Source organism: Chinchilla lanigera, unplaced genomic scaffold (assembly GCF_000276665.1).
Source record: "Chinchilla lanigera isolate Chin_1 unplaced genomic scaffold, ChiLan1.0 scaffold00066, whole genome shotgun sequence".
Taxonomy (NCBI): Eukaryota; Metazoa; Chordata; class Mammalia; order Rodentia; family Chinchillidae; genus Chinchilla; species Chinchilla lanigera.
Genome location: NW_004955467.1, coordinates 9176614 through 9203341, shown reverse-complemented (window position 1 = coordinate 9203341; position 26728 = coordinate 9176614). Strand labels below are relative to the sequence as shown.

At 42.9% G+C, this 26728-nt stretch overlaps 1 protein-coding gene across 4 annotated transcripts in view; it reads left to right on the top strand.

Moving 5' to 3' along the window:
- Dnah2 (dynein, axonemal, heavy chain 2) overlaps positions 1-26728 on the top strand; it is a 103853-nt gene that overhangs the window by 7600 nt on the left and 69525 nt on the right. For all 4 annotated transcript variants that reach the window (XM_005399458.2, XM_005399455.2, XM_005399456.2 and 1 more), the window contains 11 exons: positions 850-1020; positions 9638-9866; positions 11650-11760; positions 11950-12188; positions 12943-13134; positions 13710-13867; positions 14329-14416; positions 14751-14956; positions 15410-15539; positions 15799-15981; positions 16965-17179. In XM_005399458.2, coding sequence (XP_005399515.1) covers positions 850-1020; positions 9638-9866; positions 11650-11760; positions 11950-12188; positions 12943-13134; positions 13710-13867; positions 14329-14416; positions 14751-14956; positions 15410-15539; positions 15799-15981; positions 16965-17179 — 1922 coding nt within the window. The remainder of the gene's footprint in view (positions 1-849; positions 1021-9637; positions 9867-11649; positions 11761-11949; positions 12189-12942; positions 13135-13709; positions 13868-14328; positions 14417-14750; positions 14957-15409; positions 15540-15798; positions 15982-16964; positions 17180-26728) is intronic.

Genomic DNA, 26728 nt, shown 5'->3' with positions numbered 1-26728 from the left:
GTATTCTTTGATTTCAAGTAAAACAGAACATTTTTTCAAATTTGTTTTTTTCTTGTCTGACATAACATTGTCTACTTACATCCATTGGTCCATTTATTTATTGGGGTCTTGGTGTTTTTCTCATTGGTTCATCCGTATCTTACATAGGAAAGATTTTAGATCACTGCCTATTGAATTGTCTTGACCTAGAGGCTGTAAGAACAATTCCTCTTCATTTTCCAGGAGCACTGGGAGAAGGACATGGTGACATCCTAAGTTCACTGAGCTATATCTTCATCTCTTCTAGTCTCCTTAATTTATTTAGTAGAGTTCTATGAACTGAACCAGTTACAATTTATTTTCCATTTAATCAATTTGTTCTTTGGTTCTCACCCCCTACTTACTGCTTTGCTGATTGCTTTAGCCTAGTATCTTTTTCTTATTTCAGCATCCTGAAGGGGCTAAAATTGCTTGCACTATATTCCTTTTCCAGATCGTCATCTCCTTGCTCCTAATTGCTTGACCCAGGCTAATATCCTACATGCTCACTTTTACCTTAGGTTGACAGTTGCTTGAGAATACATTTTTACCACCACAGACATAAAGGAACTATCTTGGAAAGATAATAACCTGTGGTTTTCCTCTATGACACATTCTGTTTTCACTCTTACAGGCAGGAGAATCTATTGTCTTATTTCTTCAAAAGCTTGAAACCTATCATTCAGTCATCCTCAGCTTTCTCTTCTGTATCCTAAACCTGTCTGGCTGCTCCTCTCATCTCCCACGTCCTGGCTCCTGGTGTGTGACTGGAGGGGAGGACGACTCACCCTAACAGCTCTGACTGCTCTGCCTGTCTGTGCTCTTCTGCAGAAGCCCCTCTTCCTTTCCCGAGCTGTGCTGACAGGCCTGGCAGACGCTGTATGGACAGAGGAGCATGATGCCGTTCTGAAACGCTTTGCCCAGGAGCCCCTGGAGTCCATCCTCACCATCTTCATTGACCCCTGCTTCGGGCTGAAGCTGGAACTGGGCATGCCTATACAGGTGCGTACGCTGCTCGCCCAGCTACGAGGTGGTCTTCTGGGGAACTGAGGGTCTGTGGAGCCACACTGCTTTATCTTCTGTGCCAAAGGCCCCATTGGGGGTCAAGCACCCTTCCTGGAGGCAGGGTACAAAGAAAGATGAGGCGATATTTTTCTTTTCTTTTTGTTTTGTTTTGTTTTTTTTTGGTTTTTCTCCAGTACCGGGAACCGAACTCACGGCCTTGCACTTGCCAGGCAGGTGCTTTTGCCGCTGAGCTAAGTCCCCAGCCCCTTCTTTTCTTTTTGAGACAAGGTTTTGCAGTGTGGCCCAGGTGGCTCTCAAATTCACAGTATTCCTTCCTCCACCTCCCAAGGGTTGGGATTACAGGCATGAACTTCCATGCCTAGCTTCATTGTTTTGTTTTCTATAATTACATGGTCTAGAGGGGAAGATATGAATATAGATAAATATGTACTATAAATCTCTTAATAATATTAAATATATCAATTAGATTATATAGTTAATCATATCTATTTAGTTTTAATTAAATTATTATGCAGTTATTTAAAATATATATGTGTATTTATTTATTGTGTACTTATTGATATTGGGGTCAAAGCCCAGGACCCCATGCATGCTAACCATGTGTTCCACCACTGACCTACACCCTCATCTCTACAATGTACTTGGATGTATGCACGAAACTTTATAGGAGCTTTTGGAGAGCAACTCTTAGAGCACGTGGAATTTGGGGAAAGTTTGATGATGGAGATGATGTTTGAGCTGAGGATGAAGTTGGGACATAGGATTTCATCAAGATCAGGTGAAGGCTTTTCAGTCAAGAACACTTTATATATAAAGAAAAGAGGAATGGGAAATGATACTGAGAAGGGGTGTAGCAGTCAGCTTGCAAAGGGCCTTGTGCATTATACTAAAGAATTTGGCCTGGATCCCAGACAGAGCTATTGAAGTCTTTTTTGGATTAGATCGATAACTATTTCAACAATGTGGAGGGTACGTTAGAGAAGGGTGGACCTCTGGTAGTAAGACAGTAAAACAAAGATGTATTGTACAATGCGGTAGAATCTTGGGTGGTGGGTACACAGGTCATTATTGTAAAATTCTTTTTAAAATAAAATGTTGGAAAAGAAAGAGGTTCCTGCTTTGCTCCTATTGGCAGTGCATGTATGAAAATTGAAATGATAATAAAGTTTAGCAACAATGACACAGTTTTTAAAGCAATCCATGTTAAACAAAGGCAAAACAGGATATGGGCTTTTCCTGTGTATTGGCAACGATCAGCTACAAGAATGTAATGAGAAAAATAATTTCGTTTGTAAAAGAAACAAAGTTGGGCCGGGGATATAGCTCAGTGGCACAAGAGCTTGCCTGGCAAGCGCAAGGTCCTAGTTCGATTCCTGGTACAAAAACAAAGCAAAACAAAACAAAGAAGTGTCTCTTCATGTCAAAAGAAACAAAGTTACTAAACTACTTATATTCGAATATAAAAATTTAATGTAGAGTCGGATTTATGTGAAAGAGTACAGCTTTGTTGCAAGCTATAAAAGACTTAAGTAAATGGTGAGCCATGTCCTGTGTCAGAATGAGAATCTTTTTTTTTTTTTTTTTTTGGTTTTTCTCCCGTACCGGGAACCGAACTCACGACCTTGCGCTTGCCAGGCAGTCGCTTTGCCGCTGAGCTAAATCCCCAGCCCCGAGAATCTTAATAATATGACTATATTTTGTCTAAAAAAATATATCTATTTTTGGGTTTTTGTTTTGTGATGAGGATTTGCTATGTTGTTGCCCAAACTGACCTTGAACTCTGGCCTCAAGTGACCCTCCCACCTCAACTTGTTACATAGCTGGGACCACAGGCATGTGTCACCATGCTCAGAGAAATTCTTTTGTAGTGTGTGTGTATGGTACTAGGGATTGAACTCAGGGCCTTTGTATTGAGCTACATCGCTAGTCCTTTTTGAAACAGGATCTAGCTAAGTTGTTTCATTGCCCAGCCTGAGCTCAGACTTGCCAGCCTCCTGCTTCAGACTGTCAGAGTGCTGGGATTACAGGCATGCATCACCACACCTGGAAAAAGGTATCATTTTCATGCAGCTTCAATCGTAGTGCCCACATGCTAGTCTTTCAATTCCTTGGGTAAAGGATTTTAAAATATACCTAGAAAAATGCATGAAAACAGCAAAGATAATAAAGAACAAGGAAAATAATGGGGGAGTCTTATGAATATAAAAGTATTTTATTAAACTATAGTAGTGAAGATAGGTTCTATTAGGTTAGGAATATACATTATAAACAACAATACAGAAATGTAGAAAGTATAAAAATAGACATTATCAACAATAGCACAGAAACATAGGAAATATAGAAAATAGAAAGTACAGAAACAGATATGTAAGCACTTTCTATAAAAATGGGATTTTAAAATCTGGGGGAAGGATGGGATTAGTCAATGAATACAACTGGGAAACATATGGCAATGAAGTTCTTCAGTTATAAAGAATCTATTTAGCCTCCTGAAATGCATCCTAGTTTTTTCTTTTTTTTAAGGTGTTGGGGATTGATCCCAGGGCTGCTTGGGTGGGCCCTGTCACTGAGTCACACCCTCAGCCCTCTGAAATTCATTCTAAATAGATTGTAGGCTTACTTGTATTCTCCTGGTTAAAATGGCTATTTGAAGCTTTCTTTAAAAATTTTTATGCTCATTGCCATGTGTGGTGGTTCGTGCTCATAATCTCAGCTACTTAGGAGGCTGAGGCAGGAGGATGGCAAGATTGAGGCCAGCTTGGGCAACTGAGCCACACTGTGTCTCAAAAGAAAATATATAAAAAGGGCTAGAGTGGTAGAATGCCCTTGGGTTCAATCCTTAGTATTTTTTAAAAAAAATTAAAAAATTATCCTCAGGGTTGGTGTAGCTTAGTGGTAAAGCACTTGCCTACCCAGAACAAGGCCTCGGGTTCCATCTGCAGCACACTCCCCCGATTACTCTTAAATATCTGATGAAACAAGCAAAAGGGAATACCAGTAAAAACACAACAAAAATCTACATATAGCCCCTGGAGTAAACAAAGAAAGAAAGATGTATAATTATATCTAGTAAATTTCAAAAATGAATCACCAAAAAAAAAAAAAAAAATGGCGCTTAATGGAGAGTGTAAGCACCATGCCCGTGCCCCGCCCTGCTGCAGGAAGTGTACCTCAGCTGGAGGGAGCATGCTGCTGAAAGCTTATAAAATCTTGGAAGAGAGAAAGAGCCTTGTTGTTTTAGCAAAGATGCAACACTGCCTTAAATAGCCTCACCACCTGCCCATACCCTCATGCAAGTCTCTTAGGCTAGAGAAAAGCGAATAAAATATAAAATACCTAATCCTTTCACTTTAACTTCAAGAGGCAGAATAAACTGGCCTTTCACAGTGGGACATCAGGTCGCCCCTGGTAGGTTACAGCTGAAAGAATGAATTCACAGAGCTGCCCAAGCATGAGCAAAATGAAGAGAAATTGCATGGCAACTGCAAGCATGTTATATCAAGGGCAAAAAATTAAAAAAATAAAAGGAACAAAGCGTGCAAAGCAGGACGACAAAACTGAATGAACAGAAGGAAATTCCTCGCAACAGCATCGTGTTATAATACAACTTAATAAGAACACAAATTCAGTTTTTAAAAAAGCCAAGAGATGAAATGATAAAGGGTGAGAATGGGATGAAAGGTAGAGTGCTGATTTTAGGATATGAATAAAGCAGCATGTTACAAAACTGGTGGATTGGAGACGGCAAAGAATTGAACGGCTCTTGCTGCAAATCCTGTCACTGAGAAGGAGGCGAGGCCCGGGGTAATCACCGGCATGCAGAAGAAAGGGCCAGAGATACTAGCACAATTAGAGAGAAGCTAATAGACCTGAAAGACAGGCATAGCTATCTAGTGGAGTAAAAAGAGCCAAGGAACGGTACAGAATATAAAGATTGTAATACAAAGAATCTCCCTGAAATGCAAAAAGAACTGAATTTGGGATCCAAGGGACAGGCTATACTGCACAAAATCACTCAGTGTTTAGTGTCTTGGTTACAGTACTAAAATTTGAGGGTGCTAATTCTTTGGAGCCATCATCTAGGTGAACTTTTTTTTTTTTTAATGTGTATGTGCTGCCGAAGAGAGCACTTTGTTTTGTTTTTTGAGGCAGGGTCTCACTATGTAGTTCAGGCTGGCCTTGAACTCACAGTGTTTCTCCTGCCTCAGCCCCCAGAGTGCTGGGATTACAGGGGTGCACCACCATGCCTGGCCTATGTGTTATTCTTGCAGAGAAGTAAGCTGAACCTAATAATGAGGAAACAATCAGATAGATCCAAATTAAGAAATATTTTGGAAAATAGTTGGCTTGGATTCTTAGACATATCAAAGCCATGAAGGAATGAAAAGCCTGGGGGATTATTAAAATGAAAGGAATGCTGCGTATGTTGGTGCACACCTGTAATCTCAGCACTCAGGAGGTTGAGGCAGGAGGATCGGCATGAGTTCAAGGCCAGCCTGGGCTACATAGTGAGTTCAAAGCCAGTCTGCCCTACAGAGCAAGAGCCTGCCTCAAAAATAAAAACAAACAAAATTTTAAAAACCTCAAAGAAACAGAAGTGAGCCTTCTTTCTTTGTTTCCCTTTTATTCCCTTCAGGTGACAAGCCTGTTGGTTGCTGTCACTCACACCCAGGGTGGGTCTTCTGTCTTTAGTAAACCCTTCAGCCACACTCAGAACTATGCTGATCCAATTTATTTGGGTGTTTCTTACTCAAATTGACACAATCAGTTAACTATGATGATGCCCCAAAGGCATTATTTCCAGCCAAAATGTTCAAGTAGGCGATAGTTTTTCATCTCCAAAGACCCCTATTTAAGAAAACTAGAAATAAGATAATATCAACTGACAGCTGGTAGTATAGTTGGGTGGGAGAGCACAGTATGCCTCAGGTCCCCCAAGTTCCATCCCTAGAACTGCAAAACAAAACAAAATGAACTAAATGAAACAAACCCTTGAGATTCAGTCAATTAAGAAATGAACCAAGTCCTGGTGTGGTGGCGTACACCTGTAATCCCAGCACTCTGGAGGCTGAGGCAGCAGGATTCTGTGAGTTTGAGGCCAGCTTGGGCTCCATAGTGTATTCAAGTCCAACCTGAACTACATAGTGAGACCCTGTCTCAAAAAAAACAAAAAGAAATAAAGAAAGAAAGAAAATAAAGAACACAGAAACAAAGAATCGATGAACATTCAATTCATTTAAATAAGCGGTACATTAAATAATGTACTAAACCACCATAAGAATTGTAGCTATGTTATAGAATGTGAATGTTATATGTAAACCTGACTAATGTAAAATCATCCCAAAACAAAAATGGAAGATGATAGGAAAATGATAGGGTGCAAAAACTTTTGTTTTTCACAGCAGTGAGCCAATAAAATTTAAAATTGAATGGCAGTGAGAAAACTTAAGCTTTTCATAGTCTTTTTTACTACTTCATTTGTTTATTTATTTTTGGGTTTTTGAGATGGGCTTTCAGTATGTAGTTAAAGCTGGCCTTGAACTCCCTATGTAGCTCAACCTGGCCTCAAACTCACAGCAATCCTCCTGCCTCAGCCTCTTGAGTGCTGGAATTGCAGGTGTGCACCACCATACCTGGCCTTTTCAAGTTCTCTTTATCTAATTAAATTCAAATAGGGGCTGGGGATTTAGCTCAGTGGCACAGTGCCTGCCTGGCAAGTGCAAAGTCGTGAGTTCGATTCCTGGTACCGGAAAAAAACAAAACAAAACAAAATTTAAATAAAACTAAATGTAATACTTGTAACTAAAATAGCATGCTATTTTAAATAAAATTTTAATTAATTTTTCTGTATGTGACAGGGTTGATCAAAAGATATGTGTTTAAATAAAAATTGTTATAGTAAAAGATACATTGCCCATTAATCCCCCTTAGATACTCTCTTTCACTTCAGACACACTTAGCCCATTATTCTTGCTACTGTTTGAAACAGTTCTGGATGTTCCATGCATGAGTGTCTTTACAAAGTGTGGTCAGCATATGGTGACCGCTGCTGCCGACTACCACCCAATGGAAAGGCGGGCATGTAAAAACCTTACAGTGTGTCTTTGTCCACCTTATTCACCTGATCTTCCACTGTGTGACTTCTGGCTTTTCTCCAAAGTCAAAATGACCATGAAAGATAAGTGTTTTAAATTGATTCAGGAGACTGAGGCAGCCACCAATGCGTAACCGGAGATAAAACAAGACTTCCAGAACTGGAACAGGTGTGTTCAAAGCTAGGAGATGGAGTCTGAGGGGCATTAATGGCAACATAATAAATTCTAATGTGGTAAGGTTTTAAAATTTAAACATTTATTGTATTTTTTTAATCACACCTCATGCGTCTATAGGAACATGTCTGAATAATGTTTTTTTTTGTACTGGGAATCAAACTCAGGATCTTGTGCTTGCTGGGCAGGTGCTGTGCTGCTGGGCTGTATCACTGGCTCTGAATAATGTTTTCTCAAGGGTTTTGTCTTTTGTTTTTTTTTTGGTCTTTTTGAGACAGGGTCTCACTATGCAGTTCAGGCTGATGTTGAGCTCACTTTGTAGCCCAGGCTGGCCTCATAGTTGTATGGATCCTCCTGCCTCAGTCTCTTCAGTGCTGGGATTGCAGGCATGTGCCACCACACCTGGCTCAAGTTTTTTAAAAAAATTTTATTTTTTACTTATTTAATTTTTTTGAGACAAGGTCTTGCTTTGTAGTCCAGGCTGGCCTCAAACTCACAGCAGTCCTCCTGCCTCAATGCTGGGATTACAGGCATGCGCCACCATGCCTGGCTTCAATTTTTATTTTTGTATTAGTCCATGTTTGCAGTACATACCGATTACATTCCTTGTGGGGACCTGGTGCATAACACATCTCAGTGCCGTCTTCATCCCTTCCTTTCTTCTGCCCCCTTCCCTCCATCTTTTGGTCCCCTTCCCTGTTACAAAAAAATCTATCGCTCTATTTCTCTAGTGTTAGTGATATGTAATTTCTAGGCAGTGGACTGTAGGTGACTTAAAAAAATCTTTGCACTTGTCCATGTGCTTCCCCACCAACACTCAGATTAAGCCCAGGGCATCCAGACCAACACTAGACAAGTGCTCTGCTATGGAACTTCATCCCCAGACCTTCTGTGTCCTTTCAGTGATTTATAACTCCCATGTATCACCTTAATAAAAACAATAGTTGTTGCCAGGTGTGGTGGTGCATGCCTATAATCCCAGCACTTGGAGGCTGAGGCAGGAGGATTGCCCTGAGTTCCAGGCTAACCTGGGCTACAAAGTGAGTTCAAGGCCAGCCTGAACTGCATAGCGAAACCCTGTGTCAAAAAGAAAAAAAAAAAGTTAAGCTTTTAAAAAAATACACATAAATGACAAGATTTATTTGTGGGTAGTAGGAAGAATAGGTTTTTTTAAAAAGATGGATAATTATCAATTTCTTCTTTGTGATTTATTTCCAGTTTTTAAAAGTAAATAAAAAGGGACTGGGGATTTAGCTCAGTGGCACAGCGCCTGCTTGGCAAGCACAAGGTCGTGAGTTCGATTTCCCGTACCAGGAAAAAAAAAAAAAAATAAGTGGTAAAGAGTCATCATAAAATCATTTAAAAAAGAGATGAATCTGATCAGGAAAATGGCCTTTCTAAGCATGTAGCAGTCAGAACTTTAGACTATTTTAGAGGTAATTCATGAAGTTACATATTTCTGAATGGAGGTGTCTTGGTTACTTTCTCATCCTGAAACACAACACCTGAGACCCACAACTTCAAGGAGGGAAGGTTTATCTCAGCTCACGTTTTGTAGAGGTTTCATAGTTGGCTGGGTCCAGAGCAGACCTGAGCCGGGTTGCTCATGGTAGGGCAGACAGGAAGCAGAGAGGGGAAGGGGGAGGGATAAACCCTTCCAGGCCATGCCTCCGGTGCCCACCTCTTTCTACCGGATCCCATGTCCTAAGAGCAAGTCACTCAGAAGCCCCCATCATCCAGTCACCCTCCAAAGCCCCACTGCGAGCTGCATGGGGCTTTGAGGGACATTTTAGATCTAAACATAACAATGAACAACAACAAAAACTCACCAATGGCAAAATTGAAAGACAAATGAAAGATTGGGGGAAAGTCATATGCAACTGAAATGGGAAATCCTCAACAGTTGTCTTTTATTTCCATACTTTTCCCATGGCTGAAGTGCTTCATCTATCCTATCCTATCCCATCCATCCATTCATCTACCCATCCATCCATCCAACAAACATTTATTGAGCACCTACTATATACTAGGCTCTATGTTAGGTCCTGGAGCCAAGGTAGATAAAATACAGAATCCTGACCCTCAAGACATGATTTCTGCATTGCTTCCTCACATCTTTGCATATGGAGTATTTATGTCTCTGAGAAGAACAGGAAGCATCTCCTCACACTCATTTTGTACATTTAGAAAGGGATCAAGGTAAATGAAGGGGCTGGTGACAAAGAATTCAGCCAGGCTTCAAGTTGAGGAGCCTCAGATTCCTTTGGGCATCGTGACGGGGCCTGCAGAATGATCTACTGTCTGATCTATTGTCTTTCACGCAGACCCAGAACCAGCTGGTCTACTTCATTCGACAAGCACAAGTCCCCATCACCCCAGAGAACTTCGAGGCGACAGTGCAGTTTGGGACAGTCCGGGGCGCCTACATCCCAGCCCTGCTTCGGCTGCTCAGTGGTATCTATGCTCCTCAGATCTTTACAAATACAACTTGGCCGGAGAGCATTAGGAATCATTTTACTTCACATCTGCACAAGTTCTTGGCCTGCCTGACAGGTGAGCAGGAAGGCTGGGGGTGCTGATTTCTCCTTAGTAGAGCTTGTGAGGAAGGCAACAGATTCATCCTGCTTAATACGTGCTTGTTAGTGAGTGGGAAAGGGTACAGAATCTGCCCTTTTTGTGGTGCTAGGGATTGAACCCTGGGCCCCATACATGCTTACCACACAGTCTACCACTGTCAGCCCTGCTGTCTGTATGCACATCAAGCATTTTGTTTTGCAGGGCTGTGGATGGAACCCAGGGCCTTGTGCATGTTAGGCAGGTGCTCTACCAATGAGCTACATTCCCAGCCCTTAAACCAAGATTTGAAAGCAAAGCTCATTGTGTATATCCAATTTCGCTTAAATACACACACACACACACACACACACACACACACACGTTTTGCATATCCTTAGTGTCCTAAATAAAAACTACAACTCTTCTGACTTTAAAGATTAAAGGACAGAGCCAGGCGTGGTGGCGCATGCCTGTAATCCCAGCACTCGGGAGGCTGACGCAGGAGGATTGTTGCAAGTTCGAGACCAGCCTGGGCTACAAAGTGAGTTCAAGTCCAGCCTGAACTACATAGTGAGATCCTGTTTCAAAAAGACCAAAAAAAAGAAAAGGACATCAAGTATTATTGAATAATAAATATCAGTCTCTGGTAAATGAATGACAATAGTTTACAAAAAAAAGAATCTGCCTTCTAATCCATATATACTTTGATGGTATAGAATTGGTGGGGATTGTAAGGGACTTTGTACTGTGATTGGGTGTACAGAGTTTTTATTTATTTATTTTTTGAGACAGGATCTCACTGGGTAGTTCAGGCTGGCCTTGAACCTGCCTCAGTTTTGCAAGTGCTGGGAATTACAGGTGTGCCCCCCATGCCTGGCCAAGTATATAGATCTTTTAATTATTTTATAGCTATTTCTTGTTATACCTCCATGAGGTTTTCCTCTGCATTTTCTCCTCTTTCTTTTTCTTCTTTCTTTCTTTCTTTGTTTCTTTCCTTCCTTCCTTCCTTCCTTCCTTCCTTCCTTCCTTCCTTCCTTCCTTTCTTCCTTCCTTCCTTCTTTCCTTTGTCTCTGTCTCTCTTTCTCTCTCTTTCTTTCTTGCTAGGGGGGACCGAATTCAGGGCTCTTACATACTTAGCAGGTGCTTTGCCACTGAACTATATTCCCAACTCTTTTTTATTTTGTTTTGACACAGGGTCTTGCTAAGTTGCCCAGACTGCCCTTAATTCACAATCTTCCTGCCTTAGCCACCTGAGTAGTAGGAACTACAGACTTTCATCACCGTGCCAGGCTTACTTTTCCATTTGATATCAAGAAAGTATGGGTCCTAGTTTCTTCTGCATGCTGTCCTGAAATGCGTATATAGTCGTGACTCAGTGTCATGGGGGATTAGTTCCAGGACCCTTTGGATACCAAAATTCTAGGATGCTCCAGTCTCTCATATAACAGTGTAATATTTGCATATAACCTACACACATTCTCCTGTATACTTTGAAGTCTCTAACTGTTACACCTAAAACAATGTAAATGCAATGTAAATAGGTATTACATAGTAATGTTTAGGGGCTAATGATAGAAATGTCTGTACATGTTCAGCGAGATGCAGTGTTTAAAAACATATTTTCTGCTTGTGACTGGTTGAATCTGTGGACGCAGAAGCTGTTGATATGAAGGGTGGATGTCTGTCCTGGGCTGCCCACTGCAACCACACGATCGTGGTCATATGATCGATACTGGGGCAGCAAAAACTCACCATTTGAACTCCCATGGTCCTTTCTCAGACACACGCTACAAACTGGAGGGGCACACTGTTCTCTACATCCCTGCCGAGACTGAGAACATGAAGCCCGAGGTGGTAGTAAAGGACAAAGAGCTGGTGCAGCGGCTAGAAAGTGAGTGGCTGCCATTGCCAGCATTTGGCGGGAACTGCGGAGGGGAAGAGGCAGCCCGGATGCTGACCGAGGGGCTGGGTTAGAAGCGCTGTGTGGTGGCAGCAGCAGTGGTGGGGGTGTGGACGGGGGAGGGCACAAAGAAGGAGCACTGTGAAGACAAGCAAGAGTTTTCACACACCCCCACTACAGCCTCCATGATCCACTGGACCCGGCAGATAAAGGAGGTGCTCAGTGCCCAGGAGACTGTGGAGACAGGGGAAAGTTTAGGTCCTTTGGAGGAGATTGAGTTCTGGCGCAACCGCTGCATGGACCTGTCTGGCATCAGCAAGCAGCTGGTGAAGAAGGGAGTGAAGCATATCGAGAACATCTTGCGCCTCGCCAAGTCGTCCTATCTGCTGCCCTTTATGAAACTGGCCCAGCAGATCCAGGTATGTGAGTGGACCAGAACTGGGGGGTCACAGAGGAGATGAGTGGTCTGTACGATTCAGAGATAGAAGAACTCTCCCCTGGGTGAGATTTTCAACTCGGCATTAAGGGAATTGAGCCATAACTAGCCAGAGAAGTCTAAAGCTCTGGTTGGGAACAGGACAGTGAAGGGACTGGGTGCCACCTGTGGGGAGGGGATGGAAGTGACCAGGCAGTTGATCAATAGCTGTAGAATAGCCGCTCTGTACAGAGTTCTGACTTCAACCAGAGAAAACGGAGGAATAGACACCAGTCCTGGTTCCTAGTTTCCCTAGTCTGAAATACTTTTGTAGAAAGTGTTTATTGAGCCAGGCATGGTGATGCACAGCTGTAATCCCAGCACTCTGGGAAGTTAAGGCAGGAGGATCACAAATTCTAGCACAGCCTGGGTAATTTAGTGACTTAGTGAGACCAAAATAAAACATTAAAAAATATGTCTGGGGATGTGGCCTTGTACAAAAGGCTCTGAGTTCAATTTCCAATATGTACTGGAAAAAATAAAGGAAGTAGTCATTGAATAAAAGATGATGTATAGGCACACACGCTGGTCCTGAGAGGGGGAAGAGACCTGAAATAGTGACTCCTGCGTGGGGTTCACTGGAAGGGCTTCCTGGCAGAGGCGCTCAGGATGGTGTTCAAAATGAATTAAAAAGTGCTTGCCATGAATCAGTTCTTTCCAGTGGGGTGAATGTATTCCTGGTTTCTATTTGCTGCCAGGATGGCTCTCAGCAAGCGCAGTCGAACCTGACCTTCCTGTCAATCCTGAAGGAACCTTACCAGGAACTGGCTTTCATGCGCCCTAAGGACATCTCCAGCAAGCTCCCCAAGCTGATCAGCCTCATCCGCATTATCTGGGTCAACTCTCCCTACTACAACACTAGGGAGAGGCTGACCTCCCTCTTCCGAAAGGTGTGTGGACGCAGGGGTGGGCAGGAGAGTGTTAGGATAGTGGAGGTGTTGAGAGGGCTCAGATATTTGGAAGATGGTGGAATCCCCTGGCAGATGATGTGCCGTCAGAAAGCTGGGGAAGACACACTGGAGGCTTCTACCTGCACGGTCGGCTTTAGTGCTGCTCAGAGCGGGGGTCTGGGCTGCACTTCTGTTTCCAGACGCAAGTATCTGAGGCAGGAAAATGGCTTTGAGAAGGGGAGCATGGGAAGGGAGGGAGGAAGGACAGACTCCCAGGCTAGATTGTGCAGAAAGGAAGGCCACCTTTCCCTCATTCCCAAGATGATGTCTGCGGTGGGGGAGGGGTCGCTGAGTCGGCCACGTGTCTGCAGAGTTGGGCCGAGCAGCAGCGAAGGGCCATTTGGGACAAGGAGCGCACGCAGAGCCCAGCGGCGGTGGAACACCGCAGTGAGATGGGTCTCAGGAGACAAGTGAGGGAGCTGAAGCCGAGACCTGTGGCACAGTCAGGGAGAAGCAGAGAAGGGGCTGTGTGGGAATGAGGCTGGTAATTGAAGCTGTTGGGTGCCCTTTTGCAGATGAGCAACGAGATTATCCGCTTATGCTGTCATGCCATCTCCCTGGACCGCATCTTTGAGGGCTACGTCTCTTCTAGCAAGGAGGACCTCCAAGGCTGCATTTCCTGTTGCCACGCCTGGAAAGATCACTATCTGCGGGCTGTGCAGATTCATACTCAGTAGGCTGGGTTTCCACCGCCTCCCCACACGCTGCCCCCGGCCCTTCCTCCAGAGGGGAGGTTCTGACTCCTTTCATGTGAATTTTGTGCAGCCTATGGTTTGTTTTTCTAGACCTAAGAATACCTTCATCCAGCCAGGTTTTCCTTTCCATGAAAGCATACTTAGCTCATACCCTAGGATCTCCCTACTCTCATAATCTCTTTTTCCAGATTCCAGGAAGATTACTTGGCCTTTTCCTCCAACCTTGGCCCACACTATAAAATTCCACGCTGTATAAACCTCTTAGAACCTAGGTGCCATGTCTCTTTTCTGGTTTCTGTCACCTGGAGTGTCTTCCTTTGGGACCCAGGGAAAGCACTTTCAGGGTCTTGTTTTGTGAGTCTCTGGTCTAAGTTTGCATGAGCAGGTTGACACCTAGTGTTCCCAGTTTTTAATTCAGCCTGTCTTTCTCCTAATACAGGTTTTCCAGTCGGGGCTGGGTCCTAGACCAGACCAGCATATTTGCTCAGGTTGATGCTTTTGTGCAGCGCTGCAAGGACCTGATTGAGGTGGGAAGACTGTTCGGGAAGGAGTCCAAAAGCCTACCTCAGACCCTCCAGAACCTCTCTGCAGGAGCCAGGGCAGATGGAGCAGAGGCTGGCTGAAGGGCTAAAGCTAAAACTTAACTGTCTTGGCTCTTCCTCCAGAACTGGGTGCCCTCTCACCACCCTGTCCTTTTCGGCTTTTGCTGTTGTCACTGCCCTAGCGTCTCATGTTTCATTCTGTGCCCCCTGCATCTGGCTGGTCCTCCCTAGTTCTTATACATCTGAAGCTGTATCAAAGATCTCTGGACACACAAGTTCAGAGAGGAAAGCAGGACCTCTCATGCTGGCTTCTTTTTAGGTATGCGACTGTCAGTACCACTTTGCCCGTTGGGAAGATGGCAAGCAAGGTCCCCTTCCTTGCTTCTTTGGTGCCCAGGGGCCACAGATCACACGAAACTTGCTAGAAATTGAGGATATCTTTCATAAAAATTTGCACATTCTGCGAGCTGTCCGCGGGGGCATCCTGGATGTCAAGAACACCTCTTGGCACGAAGACTATAATAAGTGAGCAAATGACAAGCTGCTAGGGCCAGGGAGGGAGAGCTGGGGTGATAAGAATGGGGGGAGTGGTGGAACATGCAGAGGGGAGGTGGGAAGACGATCAGCTCAGTGATGGGAAGGGCAGGAGAGAGCACCAGGGAGGGAAGTGGCTGGGCGGGTTCAGGGTTCCAGATCAGCCTTCGGCACTCCAGTCTTGGCTCTGCCACATGCCGGGTATGTGTCATGAGGCAGACAGTCGGGGCCACTGCTTCCTCATCTGTGATTAAGTTAATGAGAGAGCCTATCTCCTAGCATTGTTGAGAGGGTGAAATAGATTCATGGATGCAAAGCACTTAACTCAGTTCCTGGCTTGCAGCGAGCCCCAGGGCACAGCCACACATAGGGCTCTCTCCCAGGGGATATGTTTGGGCACTGGTGCGGGCACCCACACGTCCATATGCTTCTCTGATGGTGCAGATTCCGCACAGGAGTCAAGGACCTGGAAGTGATGACCCAGAACTTGATCACCTCAGCCTTTGAGTTAGTCCGCGACGTGGAGCATGGGGTGCTGCTACTGGACACCTTCCACAGGCTCGCCACCCGGGAGGTGTGGTCACCTGTCCCGCCTTGTGGTCTCTCTGCTTTCCTTTAGTTCCTCCTGAACCTTCCAAGTCCCATCCACCCACACACGTGCCTTTCCCCACCCTCCGACCCTCCGTGCCCCTTTTCTTCCGTCTGTACCCCGGGCTCCCACATCTCTAAGGATTGCAGGTTCTGCTGGATGGCAGAGCTTTCTTCTGGGACAAGAGACTAGAGAAACCCACTTCCGTGGGGCATGCCATCCACTTCTTTCTCTTCTTTATTAGGCCATCAAGCGAACATATGACAAGAAGGCAGTTGATCTGTACATGCTGTTCAACAGTGAATTGGCCCTTGTGAATCGTGAGCTAAACAAGAAGTGGCCCTACCTGGAGCCCTACATGGCGCAGTATTCGGGACAGGCACACTGGATGAGGATCCTCCGGCGACGCATCGACAGAGTCATGGATGTAGGTGCCTGACTTCTTCCACTCCCCGTCCCCAGTGAGACAGCCGGCTGTGCTGTGGACGGGGAGGGTGGGGACAGGTCCAGAGGGGCTCCCTGCTGAGCCTTCATGACCAGAGACTGTCAGATGAGGCCAGGGGCAGATTCGGTTCAGCGAGGCAGGTGCTGGGTTTGGTTCACAGAGAAGGAACCTCATGGGTGGAGAGGAGGAATAGGACCAGTGTTGGGGAAGTTGGGCCAGCAAAAGAGCAGTACAAGCTGGTGATCTAAGACCTGGGCAGGTCTTGTTGGGCCTGATCTCTCAGCAAGAACAGGCACAAAGAAACAAGGCAAAACCATTTAAAAGTTTTCTAGGGGAATATACAGGTGAAAAGTTATAGAGGAAGTGACCCGTTATTGTCTGATTAGTTCTAGGAGAAGAGAAGGCAGCCTCCAGATATCTGGGCTAAGACAGGCCAGGAAACGCTGCAGCTAGTCTTCAACCTTGTCCCTCTTAAATCCTTCGACTTCAGCGGTTTAGTCATTATTTTTATTAGTGTATATTAATTGCACAGAAGAGCGGGTCTCTGTGTTGGTTATCTGTACGTACCTGTAACATGCTTTGATCATTTCCACCTGCTATAACACTTGGCCCTTTCCTCTCCGCCTTATTCCTTTCCTCTCCTCTAGTAGTCTCCCTCCGACTTTCATGTCTTCTCTTTTTCTTAGATTCTGCTGTGATTTATTTTTTTCTCCTAACATTTTTCCTGTGCTGAATCTCCTTGCTTCTTCTCCCTCCTTTTGGCCCCCTTCCCTGTTGCGCCTTGGTGTTTGCCTTCATTTTTCTGTTTAACCCTGTCTTCCTGCTCTGTTGAGCTGATCAACCTCGCAGCCAGCCTGACATGGGTTGCTGGAGCACGTGCATGTGTGTGTAGGGAGTCTCAGCGCGGTGATTCCACCTGGAGGATGATGAAAAGAGCCCACCCCCGCTCTGTTCTCCCCTCTTAGTGCCTTTCCGGGGCCCATTTCCTGCCCCACATTGGGACTGGAGAGGAGAGTGTGCACACCTACCAGCAGATGCTGCAGGCCATTGATGAAATGGTTCGAAAAACCTTCCAAGAATGGACCTCCACTCTGGACAAAGACTGCATTCGGCGGCTGGACATCCCCTTGTTACGAATCAGCCAGGAGAAGGCGGGCATGCTGGATGTCAACTTCGACAAGTATAGCATGATGCACTCTGGGTCCTTCTTGCTGTCCTCGTGCCAGTCCCCTTCTTCAGCTCTTCCAAGTTTGACTCCCCTCTTTTGGCTTCTCTCTCTATTCGTCTCTCCCTCTCACACTTATACTGCAGTATCTTTGCTATTGCTTTTTCTTTTTTTTTGCTACTGGGAATCAAACTCACAAGCTGGCACTTGCTAGGTAGGAGCTTTGCTGCTGAGCTGTATCTCCACTCCACCCCTTTTGAAGCTGGATATCATTAAGTAGCCCAAGCTGGCTTCAAACTCAAAGTGATCCTCCTGCCTCAGCCTCCCAAGTGCTGGGATTACAGGCATGTGCCATCACGCCTGGTGCTATCGCTTAATTTTAGTTTTACAGTTTGTTTAAAAGAAAACAAAACAATCCACTCACTTATACTACTAAGCCAGTGATGTAGACATTCTGCCACTAGATGGCCGTGATGGCTCAGCTAAGTCATCCAAGCCCTGCGCCATGGTCTGGGCTTTCATGAGAACTGATGGATGGGGCTATAAAATCATGTCCTCTCCTATTTTTGGCTTTTAAATTATGGCATTCTTGTATTACAATTTTTAAAGATATGACTAACCCATTTAATTAATTTATTCAAAAATATGCAGCAAGTGCCTTGTATATATTGGGAACTGAGGAAGGCACAGTGATGTGCAGAATGAAAAAGCCCTGCCCTTGAGGAGGCCAGGAGGAAGGCGCGAGGAAAACTCTGTCTGCAGAGTTTACAGATTTCTCCTAAGCAGAAGGAAAGAACTTCCCACGTGGTTGTTTTGACTCCCTCTTGTGCCCTGGAATGGGCATCGCTTCCTGTGCCCCTAGGCTGGTGTTCAGGCCTTGGCTTTAACCCATTCGGTCTGTTATTTATTGGGCACAAGCGGAGAAGGGGCTGTGCCTTTGCTAGCGCAGGCCTGTGTGTATAAAGATAGGTCCGCGCGTGTCTGTCCTGGAGTTGAAGGTGGTCGGGCCAGGGGAGGTGGCACAGTACAGTTGAGAAAGGAGCAAGAGAGGCAGGATGGGCAAGCAGTGCTCATTGTCAGGTGGTGGTGGTGGGTTGAAGCCACTAGTGAGGAGGACGGGACGTCAGAGCCACACAGAAGAGGAAGGAATTGAGGAGCAGAGCATGCGGAAGGAGAAAGTCAGAGGTTTGGGGTAAGCTGTGGTGGGTGAGGGGTGTCGGAGGCTGTCTTTGGGGAGGTTTGTGGTTTCATAGCCCATGGCCCTGTGGCCAAGTAGAACGTTATGAACATTGCTTCGTAAGTCAATGATAAGATTCTAGGCCAGAGTTAGCGTGTTTATAACATCCGCAGGCACATGATGGTGTTAAATTGCAAGATACATTCTCCCATGGAGCTGGGCACCCTTGAGGGTACAGCACCAGACACCCCTGGACCAGAATGGATGTGAATACACGCAGCACCTGTTGCCTTTCTACCATGAAAGAAAAGATTGTATTCAAATCATAGAGTTTCATTCAACACTGGTAATCAATAATTACATTTTAAGTGTGAGAGAAAACAGAAGTTGAGGCAAGAGGTAAAGAAATGCTATGTAAAGCACTGGCTGGTGGCTACTTCCCTCTAATCTTCAGCGTCAGCCAGTGAGAGCGGATAAAGTACAAACTTCAGTGCCAGGCAGTCTCGCTAGAGCTTGAACTCTAGGGGAGAGCTTTGTCACATCAGCCAAGAGGGCCACCAAATTTCTCTGAGGTTCCTTTTTTTTTTTTAGTTAAAAAATCTTTTCTGAGGTTGTCATTGAGGCAAGACAACATATGCAAAAGTGCTCACAGAGGATAAGCAGTCAATAAACATCGTTATTATTAACACTATTATTATTTGTTTTTTTGAGACACAGTCTTGCTATGTAGCTCGGGCTGGCCTTGCACTCACTATATAGTCCAGGCTGGCTTTGAACTTGCAGCAGTTCTTCTGCCTCAGCCTCTCCAGTGCTGGGATCACAGGTGTGCACCACCATGCCTGGCTAATGAACATTTTTACCTTAAAAATTGCTCAAAAATATGAGGAACACAGGAGTCAGGAATTTAGGAGTCAGATGTGATGGTGTGTACCTCTAATCCCAGCCACTCAGGAGGATGAGGAAGGAGATCAGTTAAGTCCAGGAGTTTGAGATGCAATATAGCCCATCTCAAAAAATAAGTCAAAAAGATAAATTTAGCAGGGTGGTTTTAATACAATTGTATTTATTTATTTCTATTTTTAAATACATTTTTAATTAAAAGAGTTTAACCTTTTAGAAGGGCTAATAAATGCACATGGTAAAAAATTCAAGTTACAGAAAGGAATAGAATTTAAAGTCTCCCTCCACTGCTGTTCCACTTTCTCTTTGAAGAATCAGTGTTCCCAGACCTTCTTGTAACATTTCAGAGATAAGCATACATGCCTGCATAAGCATCCTTTTTTATAGAAATAGCATAATATAAAAATTGTTCTGTGTATTCAAAGTGATTTCAAAATATTTAATTTTTCCATTGCAAAATTAATTATTGATCATTTCAGGAAAGTTGCAAAATGTAGGAAAGTAAAGGAAGAAAAAATCCCCCCGAGATAACCACTTTTTTTTATGGTGGCGTTGGTGGTGGTGCTGGGATTGACTCCAGGATCTCATGCATGTTAGGTAAACTCAAGGCCAGCCTGAACTCTCCACGAAATTACAGTGATCCTCCTGCCTCAGCCTCTTGAGTGCTGCCATCCCACTCAGCTAATTTTTAAAAGTCACTCTTGCCCTTTTCCACATGGTCGTTTTCCTTTAACTTTAGTGGGTATTTTTAAATTACAAAGGTAGCACACGATCACTGTTAAAAACAATTGATACAAAACTATGGAAAGAAAGAAGTGAAAAGCTAGCATGCAGCCCCAGTCCAACCATGATTACTGCATGTCTTAGTAACTTTGTTTGTTGCTGAGACATAATACCTGACACCCACGTGTAAAGGAGGAAAGGTTTATTTTGGCTTTCATTTCCATCACCTCTGTCGTTGTGGTTGGCTGCTCCAGGCAGGAGCAGCATGGGGGAAGGGACTGGCGGAGGAGGGCTGCTGGTGGGAGCCAGAAAGCAGAGGGAGAGAAGGGAGGAGTGGGGAGAGAGATACACTTCGTAGAAGTCATGCCCCAGGGCCCGCCTCCTCCACCCAGAGCCCACCTTGTAACAGAGGGCAGCTCGACCTCCCCGGAGTCCGACTTTAAAAAGCCCTACTGCCAAACACATGAGGCTTTGGGGGGACAACCAGGTATAAACCATAACACTGCATAATAACCAAAAATAGCTACCGCACACAGAATAAGGCATTATGAAAAGTCTTTTTAATTTCTTTTATTAGTGTGTTTGCAGTACATGATGTCTACATTTCTTGTGTGGAATTGGCACATGTACTTAACACATTGTAATTCCTTTTTCATCCCCTTTCCTCCTATTTGAGAAGGATCTGTCTCCCCACTTCCTATTGGCTAACTTTTATTTTGTTCATTATTTATTATTTGAGTTTCTCATATAAGAGAAATCATGTGATACTTAAGCTTGGTGTGTCTGAATTATTTCACTTAACATTATGGTCTCAAGGGGCATCCACTTTCCCATAAATAATTCAAGTTTATCATTCTTTATGGCACAGTAGTATTCTATTGTTGTGTAAATACTACATTTTCTTTATCCATTCATCTGTTGGTGGATATATAGGCTACTTCCAAGATTTAGCTACTATGAATTGTGCTGCTATAAACATGGGTATGCATGGATCGCTGTAATGTGATGTTTTAAACTCTTTTGGGAAGGTACTTAAAAGGGGGATAGCTGATCAAATGGACAGTCTAGTTTTTAAAAGAATCACCATATTGATTTCTGTAGTGGTTGCACTAATTTATAGTCCCACCCACAATGCAGAAGGGCTTCTTTTTTCCCTGCAACATCGCTAGCATTTGTTATTATTTGATTTCTTAACAGTGGCCATTCTTTCTGGGGTAGGATGGAATCTCAGTGTTGTTTTAATTTGTATTTTCCTTAATTTTTTGAGATAGGGTTTCATTACGCAGTTCAGGCTGCCCTTGAACTCACTTTGTAGCCCAGGCTGGTCTCAAAATCCCAACAATCCTCCTGGCTCAGCCTCCTGGGTGCTGGGAATACAGGCGTGTGCCACCACGCCCAGCTTCCCTAATTATTTTTACAACCTCCTTTTTTGTATTAACCTTTCTAAGGTTGGTACATATAGGAGATATTTCCATTCTGTTTGTACAGAACTATTTAGTTTTTCATGGCTTATAGTATTCTGTAGTATGACTCTGCTCTAATTTAACTAACTTGTCCACTACTGAGGGACTTATAAGTTATATAATTTGTAAGAAGTTTGAGTATTCTGTTCTGGAGGAATTTTGCTGGGTTTCTTATACCTTGTTCTTTTCCCTCTCTAGCACTATACTTTCTGGAAAGTTGAGCACAGTGTCAGCCTATTTAGAATAATGGCTGCTGTTATCTCTTATCTGGAGTACTTTTTGCATAATCTTTACAGTAGAGCCTAAACAGACCACTTTGGGCCAAATATTTATGACCTGGGTTTCTGTGAAACCCAAATAATAGCTAGATGCTTCTTTCAAACTGAAGAGGTATTTATTCCTGTCCTTTGGCAATGGTTTTCTAGAAAGATATAAGATACTTTTATTTTGTGGTTTTAAGATAAAACTGCTTCAATCCAGTAAATAATGGAGAAGAAAAGGCTTAATGGTAAGTGAAGGATTTTGAAAAGTTTAGGGTCATTAAATCTATAAAGAAATCCAAGTCAGTTTCAGTTTCTAAAACTTATTAACACTCACCAGGAGCCCAGATAACTTTTATCGGGTTTACTGTTCGTGTTCAAGGTCTGGTTAAGATCTTAAAATAAGCATGCTTTTGAAATGTCCTAATGGGCTTCCGAATTACCTGACTCTCTCCTGTTTCTGGGAGCCTTCCAGTCCCTAATAGTATTTATTTTATCCCACAAGAGGTTCTGTTATCCCACCTTATATTCCAAATATTTGAACTCTGAAGTCCAAATTGGCTTTTACCACATTTTATGGCTAGACCAGCTTTACAGCCCTCACTTAACACAAACATATTGCAGATGTCTCCTCGGTCCCGGCCGAGAGACTGTTATCACTCTGTGCACAGCAGAGTGGAATTTCCCCAGAGCAGGAAAGGGTGCACTGGTGGCTGTCATTTTTTGTTCCTAAAGCTTTCTTGTCTCTTATTGTGTTTCTCCACCTGGTCAGTTCACTCTGGGCCATCAGCACTGAGCTCAGCTGGCTTTACTTTCCTACCTCTGTTGCCTGATGACACATTTGGGGATGTGTTTTAAAATTATTTTACAAAAATAATTTTCCCGATGGCTGGGAGTGGTGGTACATGCCTGTAATCCCAGCACTTGGGAGGCTGAGGCAGGAGGAGCGCCATGAGTTTGAGGCCAGCCTGGGTTACATAGTGAACTCAAGGCCAGCCTGAACTACACAGCAAGATCCTGTCTCAAAAAAAAAATTTTTCCCCCAGTGGATTTTTAAAAGAAATTATATTTGTCAATACAATGAAATTTGCATTTTGAAAATTTATTGACAGATTTCTGTCAAAGACTGAACATCAGCCTTGAAAAAGATTATAGGATTTTCAGCTCCACCTCAGGAAGGTATTGTCTAAATCTTTCAATTGACAGATTCAAATTGAATGTTGTGCCTTTTAGTTATTTTGAAAATCTTGCTCAGTTGAGCAAAATAAATAAATACTGTATTTTGGCTCATTGTTGGCCAGTGTGCTTGCCCAAGCAGCTTTGCCTTGATGTTTATGAGTAGAGACAAAGTCAAAGCCTCCAGCTTGAGGAACATGCAAAATACGTTTGTGCTGCTAGAAATGCCACCATTTTATTCAAGCCCCTCTTCCCTTCCCATGTGGTTGTAGCACAATTTTTGGTCAGATTGCTAGTTGGTGTTTATTTATTATGACTCTATTAGTATTGTTGACCGCTGAGCTGAGTAAAGTTATGCTGTATACAGTAGTTCCCTGTAACAGCAATCCAAAAATATTGTCTTGACTTTTTTGAGAGGCCACATTCATGTAACTTCCATTAGAGTTTATTATACTTGTTCTATTTTATTATTATTGTAGTTAATATACTGTGCTTAATTTACTAATTAAACTTTCCAATAGATGTGTGTGTATAGAAAAAACAGTACATGTAGAGTTCAGTACTACTCAGTTTCAGGCACGTAGTGGGGGCCCTCGAGCCTATCCCACATGGATTAGAGGGCTACTATGGTTCTTTCCTTGTTTGTGTGATATTTGATCTTTTTTGAATGGATAATGATCTATTTTTGTTAGCACACTGTCCACTATCAATATTTCTTCCAAATCAACTAATAAAATCCCTTTGAATAATATTTTTCCTCATCAACTGACATATTAATATGTTGCTGGTTTCACAGTTCTCTCAGCTCTGTCCCTCTTCTGAGCTCCTGCTTTGTCTTCCTGGTTGGTTCCAAGGCCTGTTACTGACATATCATCCTGGGGCCTTTCTGAGTATCCCCTTGATTTTTTATTTCTTCCTGTGGTGTTGGGGATCAAACCTAGGGCCTCTCACATGCTAAATAAGTGTTCTACGCTGACCTACAACCCTGACCCTCTAGTTTGATTTTCTATTTTCTCTTTGTGTTTCTTGGTTTATGCCTTTGTTTTGGTAGAGTGCAGCTTTTCTTTAAGAGGAATTAAAATTTGAAAGTTCTTGCATGATTGACAATAACTATCTTCTGCTCTCTGTTTGCTGGACATTTGCCTGGGTTTGGAATTCTAAGGTCAAATTTTTCTTGACTCTGGCCTTTCTCTTTTACTTTGGAAGCTTTTTTTTGAGGTGAGATCTCCTTACATTGTTTAGGCTGGGCTTGAACTCCCAACCTTCCAGTCTCAGCTCCCCGTGTAGCAGAGATTACAGGTGTGTGTGACTGCCTAGCTAGAGGCTCTTCTTCATGTCTGGTGATCCGTGGCTTGTTTGTGTTTGTGAGAGGCTTACTCACTTTGCAGAAATTTTGACCATTTCAGAAATAATGTCTACTTATTAGTGGAGGTGTTTTGGGTTTGAAAAAAGATTGCCTTTTTTCTACAGTCTCTTAAAACATGTATCACGAATAGAGGAACACCTGAAAATAATTGCCTTTATTAGAAGATTATTCTCCTATAAAGAAGATAACAATAGGATCTTCTGCAAGGTTTGAGATATAATACTATCTCCTATATTGTTAATTCCAATGTTGCCTGTAGAACAGAAAAGAGTGAAATTTTCCTCTCAATATTCCTTCCAAGTAACACATCAGTCATGTTCAGAATATAGTTTTATGAGGATAGCTTTAGACAATGGAGCATTTTGTATTTTGTAATTCAGAGGTAGGATTTATCAAATGGTTTTTATTCAATATTTTTTATCTTAGAATAGGCCGTATTTTCTTCTGGTATTTTATGATTTTACTTTTTACATTTAGATTGCTTGAAATTTATTTTGCTGTAGGGACAGAGGTACAGCTTCAAGTTTAGGGTTTTTTTTTTTTTTTTCCAGATTGCTGGCTGGTTGACCAAATATCTGTATCTCTGTGTCTGTGTCTATCTCTGTGTCTCTCTGTCTGTCTACCTGTCTATCTTTCTCTCTCTCTTTCTCTCTCTCTTTCTTTCTTTCTTTCTCTCTCTCTCTCTCTCTCTGTTTCTCTCTCTCTCTATCTCTGTCTCTCTCTGTGCAGCTGATTAAACCCAGAGCCTTGTGTGTGCTAAACAAGCACTGTACCACTGAGCTACATCTCTCATCCCCTGATCGCGTTTGTTGAGCTGCTATCATCATAATAACAAATTCCCAAGTATATCTCGCTATTTTGGGATTCACTATTCTGGTCTAGTATCTCTGTTTATTCATGTGCACGAACTAAACTGTTTTAATTTTCCTCATTACTCCCCTTTTCTCAATTTTCCTGGCTATTTTTGATATTTATTTCACATAACCATTTTTGAACCAATTTGTTTAGTTCCAAAAATAGTCCCCCTGCCCATTTGTCTTTTTGAGACAGAGTTTCACTATGCAGTTCAGGCTGGCCTTGAACTCACTTTATAGCCCAGGCTGGCCTTGAACTCGCAGCGATCCTCCTACCTCAGCCTCCTCAGTGCTGGGATTACAGGTGTGCACCACGGTGCCCACTTTAGTCCCATTTTTTTTTTTTGAGACAGTATCTTGCTTTGTAGTGCAGGCTGCTTTAATTCAGTATATAGCTCAGGCTGGCCTTGAGCTTGTGGCAGTCCTCCTACCTCCTCTCCCCAGTGCTGTGTTTACAGGCATCTGCCACCACACCCAGCCCATTTCTATTTTTATTGTTATAGACTGGGTTAAATTTGTAGGTTAACTTTAAAAGAATGCATATCTTTATGATTTTTAGTTGTTCTATCCAAAATTAGCATTTTCTTTCAATGTAAGTCCTGTATTTTACGTATGTCATTTCCATATTTCCATATATATATATATATATATATATATTCTGCCAAAAAATGTATATAATTCAGGAAAAGAAAAACTTATATAAATGGTGTAATACTAAATTTATTGAGACATCATGAGATTAATACAAGTTACTTTAGGCCTCTACAGTTACAAGAGGTGGGCAAAGTGATGACCATTAGCTTCCAGGCATTTATCAGTATGGTGAACTGCTGCTTGGGTAACCTTGGTTATTGAGATTGCTGCACATGCATTTTCAATTTCTTCTCTAAGGGCCAGCAGTGTAGTGGGTTTTCTGAGAAACACAACCTCCTCTAGGGTCCCTTATACAAGAGGAACAGAATCTGTTGAAAAAACACTGTACTATTTTTTTTCCTGAAATATGTGTACATTTTTGGTGGACTCCATATATATAATAATTTCTGATATTTTATTTTTATGCTTTATCATTGGTCTTTTTTCCTCCATAATAATTCTAACTGGTTGTAGCTAGTTTTATATTAGAAAGTTTTTATTTTTATAATTTTGTACTGAGACACTTTTACAAATATCTTAGTGTTTAAAATAGATTTTTTTCCCTTAAAAACATTTTTATTAGGCCAGGCATAATAGTGCATGCCTGTAATCCTAGCACTTGGGAGGCTGAGGCAGGAGGATTGCTGTGAATTTGAGGCTAGCCTGGGCTACTTAATGAGTTCAGATGCTAAGTGTCATCTGCTGCTCTCCCTGGGGTACTTCTCGTAATGTGGCCCTTTCTCAAAAAACCAAAAACAATTTAACTTATGAAACATATTATAGACAGATTTGTACTTAAAACTCATATGACCAGTTTAACAAACATCTACAGAAAGCAAACATCTTTGCTATACCACCTGAGTCAAGGATAGACATTGCCAGCCCCAAAGTCATGTTCCTCAACATTATTTTTAGTTGAGGTCGTTGTTAACACTTAAAATTCAGGAGACTTTTATGTAAAAATCCACTTTGTGGCCTTTCTTGAAAAGTCAGAAAATGTGGCTCTGCTGGG